This window comes from Dermacentor silvarum, chromosome 7, assembly GCF_013339745.2.
Source record: "Dermacentor silvarum isolate Dsil-2018 chromosome 7, BIME_Dsil_1.4, whole genome shotgun sequence".
NCBI lineage: Eukaryota > Metazoa > Arthropoda > Arachnida > Ixodida > Ixodidae > Dermacentor > Dermacentor silvarum.
Window position 1 is genome coordinate 34,374,418 of NC_051160.1, and position 10,200 is coordinate 34,384,617.

General features: G+C 48.5%; 1 protein-coding gene across 2 annotated transcripts in view; it reads right to left on the reverse strand.

Annotated features, from left to right (window-relative positions):
- Positions 1-6,435, reverse strand: part of LOC125946675 (uncharacterized) — a 45,832-nt gene extending 39,397 nt beyond the window's left edge. For both annotated transcript variants that reach the window (XR_007467767.1, XM_049670518.1), the window contains exon 1: positions 6,225-6,435. Coding sequence is in view for 1 of the 2 variants with exons in the window: in XM_049670518.1 (XP_049526475.1) it covers positions 6,225-6,244 (20 nt within the window). In the remaining variant the exon portion in view is untranslated. The remainder of the gene's footprint in view (positions 1-6,224) is intronic.
- Positions 6,436-10,200: the final 3,765 nt, after the last annotated feature.

The following is a 10,200-nucleotide window of genomic DNA, read 5'->3' on the forward strand; positions in this document are numbered from 1 at the left end:
CCCCCTGCTACAACGGGCCCCACTGTCCAATCGTGCCTTTGACGTAGTTAAACCCCATAATTAAATAATGAAAGAAAACAGTCATTCCGCCCGGGTCCAAATGGTTACTCTCATTACGCGGTGGCGAACCGGTTTGCGGACGCAGATTTTTTTTGTCGACAAACACAAAACCGACATGGGGCATTTACAGAGCGGTTGCGACATGCACCGATGCTTCACGTTTGGCGTCGGTGCAATCACTGCAGTGTCTGCAAAAATACGCAGAGACGGCGCTCAAGTCAGTTAAGCGAAGATGACCCAGTTATTCGCTTCCTGTCGACCAAGTCGACCGTGCCTGCGTAAGACCTCGTTTATCCCCCGCTATTCGATGGCCAGCGTCAGCCCGATAAGGAGTCGGGGTCATGCTTTAATAGGATGGCAGCTCCCGCTGTATGCCATAATTGGGCGCGTCATTTAGTGACCGGCCGATCGACTGCGTAAAACAGTTCCTTCTGTAGCTCCGTGTTTTTTTACGAGCTACATTGTGTAACGTGCATTTTAGTACGCGCGGACTGCCATGAATCTATCGCACCGTAATGATAGAGTTATGGCTGTACAAGGTCGCCATTTGGGGACCTATATGCGCCGTATCCGTGTTTTTCCAATCACTAGTGACATTATCCTTTGAGGAAGTGTGTCGTCAAGAGGAATACCAACTGCGCCAGGTAGCGTTCGGCTGTATGTCACTCCTAGGAATTTACACCTTTAAGGGCGTAATTTTGGCGCGCAGTATCACGCGTGTCATCAGTGTCTGACGTCCTGTTTATGCTCAAAACAGTGTTTGCTGTTTCCGTCGTTTGCGTTACGCTGTCGTCGTCAGTGTCCCTCCCCAGCACAGTCAGTCCCTTTCCAACACAGTCGAACCTCTATATAACGAATTATTGGACCTAATGAAGTCAATCGTTTCTTGTTGATATTAACTTGTAAGGAATGTATGCTTTTACCAGATATTGAATATAGCGAAGGTATTTGCATGTCGGGTGCGACTTTGTTATAAGTAGGTTCTATTGTGTCCGCCTCCTCGTAATCACCCTCTCGACAGAGTCGAACCTCGATATAAACGCAATGAAGTAAGTTCCACACGTTTCTTGTCGATATTAGCATGTAAAGAATGTATGCTTATAACGAACATCGCCTATAGCGAAGCTATTTTCAGGATGGATGTGACTTCGTTATTAGGGATTCTGCTGCATATGTACGGTGAGGAAACGCGATACTTCGTCCACTGCCGCCATTGGTATTCGAACCCGCGCCCCTTCCGCCAAGCGCAGTTGGGAACGGGACAGCCTCTCTGAGTGACCGCGCGACATATGCGCTTTTCAGTAAAGAGGTTTCGGTCGTCGTCATCATCATCATCATCATCACCATCATCATCATCATCAGCCTATATTTTATGTCCACTGCAGGACAAAGGCGTCTCCCTGCGATCTCCAATTACCCCTGCCATTGCGCTAGCGTATTCCAACTTGCGCCTACAAATTTCCGAACTTCATCATCATCATCAAAGAGGTTTAGGCTATCCCAAACAGTAGTGCCCTTTCCGGATTACTAGTAGCGCCATCCTGTAAAGCTTTGTCCAATTACGACGCGTTTGAAATGTTCTTGTGTTACGTGAATGTTTTCGTCGAATAAAATTGAATGAAGAACTCGTGAATCTTAACGATTATGTTGCTATATCGACGCCTTGCGACAGCAGTTAAGCCGAATATGGTAGACCACCGCTATACTATAACACTATGTCCTATGTGGTTGAAGTCTGCGCCACGCGGTGGCGTCACCAACGCGGCTGCTCACATATAGGTATCCGGTATCCCGGTATTCCGCAGATGGTAATAGGTTTACCGACTAGGCAAAAACTGTCTAATTTGGGTGGGTCATTGTGCGCGACGTGTACTCTGAGAATAGTGGCGCCTGTGCACATAATTTCGGAGGCCATGACATGCAGTATACTGTAGCGGACGAAGCCTATACGTTGCGTGCAGCTTGAAAAAAGTTGTTTTCGAGACGAAGGCGGGTGTCCGTTACAGCAGTCCGTCGCGGTCGCAGTAAAGGAGTTCGAAACCGAAGGAATCTGTAGCCTTCTGTAGCCAGCTGATTCCTTTAACCGCGCAAAAAGACGACGAAGGCCACACGGGACGAGACATTTTGGCCCCGTGTCCCAGAAAATCCGGTGTCGGCGTCGGCGCCGTACGTAGCGGGCGTTCGCGTCCCGTGAGGGAAAATTGCCGTATGTATTCTATACGGCACTAAAGTTCTTCTATCACTTAAAGTTGGTCATACATTGTCTTACATTCTTTACAAAGTTATTCCTCCGAATTTTGAGAATGCCAACCCCCACAAAAAAAAAAAATAATTATGGGGCTTCACGTGCCAAAACCACGATCTGATTATGAGGCACGCCGCTAGTGGGGGACTCCGGAAGTTTGGACCACCTGGGGCTCTTTAACGTGCACCTAAATATAAGTACACGGGCGTTCTCGCATTTCGCCCCCATCGGAATGCGGCCGCCGTGGCCGGGATTCGATCCTGCGACCTCGTGCTCAGCAGCCCAACACCATAGCCACTGAGCAACCACGGCGGGTAACCCACAAACAATTGTCATGAAACAAAACACCGACAGCGCATGCCTTTTGTGTTAAATCTTCTGAGACTGAAATAATAGAAGTGCGAAACGACACCATAAACGTGAAAATGACCTTTTTTTTTTTTTTTTTTGGCGGGGCTGTGCACCACCTCCGCGATCGGCAGACGCAAGAGGCCCCGTTTCTACCAGAATGCTCGCCTTCGTGCATATATCGTTTTGCCGCCAGCGTTTCCCGGTAAACATTACGGTTACATGAGCTGCAGTTGCCGGGAAGCGTGAGCAGCAGTCAGGGATCTTTGACTGCTATCGCGTTCCACTCTTAAAGGCGAAGCCTTAAGCGTCCTCCAAATTTTTCTCCCTTCTTCATTGCCGTTGTTGAAAAAGTGCAGTTACACCAAATCGTACAACTTCCCATCCGCTTGCTGTGTATTTTGTGTGTGTGTGTGTGTTTGTGTTTGTGTTTGTGTTTGTTTGTTTGTTTGTTTGTTTGTTTGTTTGTTTGTTTGTTCGGGCTTCCTAGGAAGCTTCCGGTCGTTCAAGTGGCACCTTGAAATAAACGTTTTTAGACTTGAAATAGCACTCCCCCAACGACAATCCAAACTTGCACTCTATGATAGCGTTTCCGCAGGGTTGCGAAATCATACCTCGCTCGAAAGTTAACTGGGTTTCGCTCGAGGAGGTTTAAATTGGTGTCACTACGGTTCGGGTCCTTCCTTTTTCCAGTGACACCGTGTGTCTGCTATTACATGTGCACACGGAGAAGACGTCACTCGGAAGAAACACAACTGATGCACTCTCGCTTATCGGAAGAGAAACGGTACTCGTTGTGTCCCAGAATGTCGGATGACAGCGTTTCTTAAGCCTTGCGGCTTATCTGTATTTCTTTTGCTACGCCCTACAAGGCTCGCCTTGCGAGTGCACCATACGGCGCTCAGTATACGAGCTGCAACACCAGAGCGCGGGAAAAAGCGTTCGCACGTTGTATACCTCATAGTGAGCGCGATGGTACTTCCGTCGTCTGGCGTCTAGCTGTGGCGCGTTCAGCGAAATTCTGTGCGCACAGTGATATTGACAGGAAGTCTATACTCAGAGTGGGCGTTGGGAGAAAAAAAAGTTGGTATAGGTGAGAAGCTGTTCGTTAGGCCTGATAACAGCGCAGCTATTGTTAGCGTAGAGCTCTGTTTGGATTTCTTTATCTTTTTTTTTGAATGTACGTGTTTATGAGGCGACCGGTCTCTCTTTCGTCAGTCCAGCAAACGTGGTTAGTTCGATGGTTGGTTGCAGCCTTCGCGATAACGAATGAACGGAATTCTGTAGCGGGCTACTAACGCGTAACCGTCTTCGTTCGAGGTGGACATCTATTCCCAGTGTCACCTTCCATAGACAAACCGAGTCTGACGCTACTGATTGGCGATATAGTCCGAGGCTTAGCTAAGTACGCTCAACTTTGGGTCGGTGGGTTTCAGAAAAGCTCGCGCGCGCGCACGCACGCACGCACGCACGCACGCACGCACGCACGCACGCACGCACGCACAAACACACACAAACACACAAACATATATATATATATATATATATATATATATATATATATATAGAGAGAGAGAGAGAGAGAGAGAGAGAGAGAGAGAGGCAGACACGCTGTACCCCGGGTGCAGCAACGTGTTTCGGCGGTTTGCGAAAGTCTAAGGCGCGCGCCGTTGCATAGACACTGAGCAAAAAGGAAAAAAATAAAAATAAAAAGAGAAAAGAGGAAAAGGTGGTGAGAGCCGACATCGTTCAGTGTTTTCAATGACCTGTACTATACTTTTGCAACGTAGCTATTACGTCATAGCCCGTGTCCCAGCCAGGAGGTGCAGCATTGTTCGCGCCCATGCTCACGCCTTATATCCTCCCCGCGCTGTACCCACTTTAATCGCTCCACGACTTCTCACGCGCGCCCAGCGGCTCCGCGTATAGGCGGCTTCATTTAAGGTGTTGCTACGCGCGAAGGCGTCGCTCGCACCCAATTTTCCATTTCCTACCCAATACTTTCGCGGAACAACGAGGCCAACTTCCTGTGCTTTGTTCGGCGCTCTCACCCTTTAATTTTGCTTCTTCTTCTTTTTTTTTTTCTGTAGAGCCTCCTTTGATTTATTTCGTGTCTCCTCAGAATCGACTGGATCGAGGTTGTCTCGCTTCTTCTCCGGGCCGCCGGCAGCATTTTCGCACCTTTCTTTTCCAAGAGTTTCGGGTGACGCTGCCGGATGGTGTTGCCACCGGGTCTCGTATAGTACTTCTGACGCGTCGAAGGCCGGCTTTTAATGGCTTCGGGGCGGGGAGCAGAGCCTGCTGATAAATTGGGGTTATGGGCCGACTCGTGTGCGCCGTCTCACCGGTTGGGAAACAGGTGTGACCGGGGAGGAACACCTTGTCGATGGTGAGACGGAAGGCGGTACTTAGACGAAGCGTAATCTCTCAGCCGGAAATGATTCCTCGCTGGCGCCTGCTGCGTAATCTATATAAAAAAAGTTTAACATGTGCAGCGGCGTAGCTGAAATGGGGATGCTTTAATGGTTGAGTGTTGAAACGACACTGCGTACGGGACGATGATGATATATGGGTTTTTATTGGCGCAAGGGCCAGGGATGGCCAAGGAGCGCCAATGCGTATATGAGCGTCGTCTCCGGTTATAGGTCTCCGAAGGATTGCGGTATGAAACGAAAAGAAAGAAAATTGCCTAGGTTGAACGCGGTTAAACCAAGTTTGTCGAGTGATAGCGCGGTTTTTACTTGCTTTGGGAAAGGACACAAACGCTGCTCGGCGCCGTCAGCAACGGCCGCATCTACAATTGCACCACTAGACTAACACACAGACGCTGCTCGGCGCGGCGGAAGCAGCAGCGAGCGAATTGACCTTCGTGCTGCGTCTCGCTTCAGTGCGAACTAAGCGTCGAAAGCGCAGCGCATACGAAGCTACCAGCACTAGGCGCACTTTGTACACATCGCAGATCGCTTTCAAGATGAGGCGCGCGCGACCGCGCACTTTGTCCACATCGCAGATCGCTTTCAAGATATGGGCGCACGCGCGGCATACCCACCAGCCGCCGGTTGTGGCAGGCTAAGTCCCAGTTTGACCTTGGCTGAGCTTGAAGGTCAGAATTTTTCTGGGTTTGTACCTGGAGTAGTAGAGCTGTCGCACTAAAATACCTGTGATGAAATAGTTGTCTGCGGTTTCCTAAGCAAGGTGGTGGAGCTGGAAACCGAAGAAAGGGAAGACGTTATCCGCTGGCAGGCGACGCCGGGGCCCGTATTTAAAAAAAAAAAGAAAAAAAGTTTTTAAGTTATAGGACTGTTCGTAAGAGCAAAGGCTACAGCCAATCATGATGCTGGACACAATATTAGCGAAAGCTTTGTGAGCTCGCTTCGGGTCGCAGGAGCCGGTATCCACGTCACGGTCACGACGTTTTTTTGGGGGACTTCACTTATTGAGAGTGCATCCCCATTCAGAGACTAACGTATATAACAACACTCGTCGATCGCGGTGACACGTCGTCATGCACATCGCTCGCTGAATCGCACACACACTCGACTGTCGAGCCTGGTGTCAGGCGTGTACTTACTGGTCCCCTTCGGTGGCCATCTCCTCGTCCTCGGACCGCGGTCGAGTCGTGGACGAGGAGTCGTCGTCGCTGGACGCCGCCTGCGCCGCTCCTCAGCAGTCCTGCCAGAGGCCGGCGCCAGCAGCTCCCGACGCTGGACGCGCACCGCCTACACACACACCGGTGATGAGGATGATCTTTGATGATGATGAGGATGATGACGGTCTTTGATGATGAGAAATACACGGCACGTACCCGCAATGGGGCATGGGCCAAGGATCGAGTGGTTTGTACGCACGGGTAATGACTTCGGTAAAATGATCTTGAGAAGGTGAAATTGGGAATAAGAGAGTAGAAGTAGTCCGTACTTGAGAAGCGATAAAAGATGAATGGATGATGATACTTCTAAAGGGAACCAAAACGAAGAATCTTTATTGAATGATTTCGACGGTAAGGAATTTAGACAATGGGGCATGGGCCAAGGATTGGTTTGTACGCACAGGTAATGACTTCGGTAAAGTTATCTTGAGAAGCTAAAATTGTGAATAAGAGAGTAAGTAGTTCGTACTTGAGAAGTGAGACAAGGTGAATTGATGATTATAGATCTGAAGGAAACCACGAAGAAGAATATTTATTGAATGATTTAGACAGGAACGAATTTAAGAGAATCATAAGATGAATAGTAAGGAAAATTGTAATTAGCGCGGATTATACGTTTTGTTGTTTGAATGAAGTCACGCACAGCGTTTCAAACACATCCTTGTGGCTAAAACCCACTACCGAGGCTCCAAGAGAGAGCAAACACGTCAGCCGGCGCATACTATTCAGTATACATTGCCAAATTCAGCCTTATTTTCAAATTCTGCAATGGCGTTATTTTGAGCCAATCACAGAGGCCCTTGCAGTCCTCTGAGCCAATCACAGCTCCCAAGATGACAGATTCGACTATATGTTCAGAATAGCGTCCCATCTGGCACGGCGAATCTTCCTCCTTTGCTTCTTCCTCAACTTTCCGTGTAGCACCCGCCTTTGGCGGGAAAGGAGTTGTAAGGGAATAACTACTATGCTTGGAGGACGTCTTTCTGTGACCCTGAAAAGAAAGCTACAGGACTGCAGCTTCTGCACCCGTGTCACTGCGTCAAGTAGTCCGCCAGAGTTAGACAAATGCTTTCTGTTGTTTTTTTATTCTTGTTTTTATCGGAGCTGACATTGAATCAGCGTAACTTGATATAGGTGGTGTCCAATAACTTATGCCTATGAAGTGTTTCCGGCCCCCGCTATGTCGTTACCGCCGCATGCAGACGACGAAAGCATAGCCTTCGAGATCTGCGTCTGTTATCCAGAGGGCGCCTTCGCTACGTCGTGGATTTGGACGCCACCTATACTTGCAGTGATGGTTTAGCATTTGAGAAAACGCGGGAGGGTAAAGTGATGACGCATAAATAAATTTTAAACGCTGAACGCACTTTATGTTCTGTTTGAATATAACTGGATGAAATTTTAAGTTCCAGGCCTAAACTGAATTGCCAAGGAAAATGTGGGGCCTTTTTCAGTACCGCTCTTACTTGTACACAGTTTAGCTTCGTAGCTCTCTCTTCATTGCCACAGAAAATTGCCCGCAATTATACTGCTACTATTTTCAGAGCGGTAGCTGCAAGACAGGGGTAATTAGAGATCGCTGGGAGAGGCGTTCGTCCTGCAGTGGACATAAAAATAGGCTGCTGCTGACTACTACTACTACTACTACTACTACTACTACTACTACTACTACTACTACTACTACTACTACTACTACTACTACTACTACTCTACGGAGGAAACTTAGGCACCGCTAGTAAGCGACACGATGAACCTCGGCGTCAGCCATCGCCTGCTAAAAAAGAGCCTAAAATAGCTAATGTCACAGAAAAGAAAATGCACTGATTGAAAATACAGTTTATTTGGTTCTGCTTGCAGCGCGTTGGTTATCTCATTTTATTGCTGTGCAAAAATATTTGTTTAAACGTCGTTTTATATAGTAAGTTTTATTGCCCATAGATGACGTGACAGTCCGCAGACCCCATTTTGGCCGCCAGTTACCCAAGCCCACGCTTGGAAACACATAAGGCGTATTGGAAATTTCCCCATAGGGTGCGGTTGAAGAGCTCCGACACACGCCTCCTCCTTCCCCCGATTCTCAGACGGCCTCCCTCCTATCCAATCCAATCCAATCCGTGTCGACGGCGGATGACAAGTCCGTAGCGCGAGTACTCAGTAGCGCAACCTTATTGAAGTCGCTTTCGAACATACGCGCACAAAAGCAGACCGAAGGGACATAAATAAAACGGCTACGGGGAAATAAAAATGGCGAAGCCCAGCGATGCAGACGCCTCATTTCCGTGTCAGGAGTTGCGGATTGCTGAGCAAACATTGCCTTGACAGCGCCTTAAATCAGAGAACTCCGGACCCCGGGGGAGGACACAACAGACGAACGGACGAAGATAAACAGACGACGACCAGAAACCAGAGCACACGATGGCGATGGCGAATCGGAGGTTTTCCAGGAACTTCTGCCGGGGTTCAGATGAAAAATCGATTCTAGAAGGCGCTAAGGGAAGTTATATATGGGTTCTATTTCATCGAAGAAGCGGGACACATGGGGCCTGCGGAACATTTGACCAAGGTGAACCGCGACCTTGTAAAGATGTCCGAAGGCCGACTGGGGCCGGCCGCGCGCGACAGCGAGCATTTGGCGACGGTCACCTTGAACTGGGCTTCGTCTGAAACGAGCAAAACGTGGCGCAGAAGAAAACTAGAATGACGATGTCGCTATAGGGGAAGCTGCGGGGATTGTGAAAGGTATGGCGTAGGCGTTGGTGTTTTTAGGTTCAGAGCGGTGTGCAGGCGCCTTGTATTATCTAAGCTCGGATTGACGGTGAGATGAAAGCGAGAGCGCGGTTCGGGTGAGAAAAGGACGAAGCAGCGTGAGATTGCGAGCGTGGGTCTTTTTAATTAATGAAATGTGGTGCGTCTGCAACTCCTAGAATGTCCCAGTCAGCGCTGAGATATTGCCCGAGATATTGCTTCGACTTTGGAGGACAAAGGTGACGAAACCTTCTGCCTGCATTAGGGGAGATGGTCATTGGCGCGAATAGAATGAACTCGCCACCGCCTTTTCCACCCCAGCTATCACAAAAATCAAAATAAAGAAAGCAATAAAGCAATAAAATACAAGAAAAAAGAAACCCGCCGTAACAAAATTGAATTCAGCGTATTGACTTCGTGAAAGCCAGTCTGCTTGGCCTAATTAGACTAATGTTTTATGACGTTATTTGCGGGAATCTGAAGCTGTAATACAGCACTGTGCTACTGTTTTATTAAGGCGCGTAACAGAGCGCAATTTGTATCTGATTCTTATGAGACCCCCCTGGAAAGAAAAAAAAAAGGGGGGGGGGGGGTGTCCCAGTAGTGAAGCCTAGGCCTAGGATTACAAGGAGACGTACCTTTCTTCTGCAAGGTTGCTGTCTTGTACCGTCATGGAACACTGACGAGCACTGACTTTTCAGTGACGTCACAGAGACGATTCTGTGACGTCACAGAGACGTCACTGAAAACTTGCCAGGCTCACGAGTGCTGTCGCTCGTTAGTGTCTATTTACGCGATGGTGAGATTAGTTAGGGAGCTACTGTTTATGGCCGGTTACCTCTAAGGCCTCACGCCAACATAGCAGCGCAGATGAAAGAGGGACAAATTGCTTGGCCAAAAGTGGCTGCCATCTGCGGAATACTCCGTTGGTCATGCTGTGTTTGTTGCTGTCGTTGTTGTTGTTTTTGTTGTTATTGCCTGTTAAATTCGACACGTATCCGCGAGCCTAGATTTGGTCATTGTTTGGCGAGTAAACAAGAGAGATTGAGTTCACCTTTCGGCTAACATGTTGGTAAATAATACAAACATTTCCAAAATTTTCCGGCTACGCCACTGTCAGGAGGGGGCTGCATGTTTCGTTCTTATAATTCCC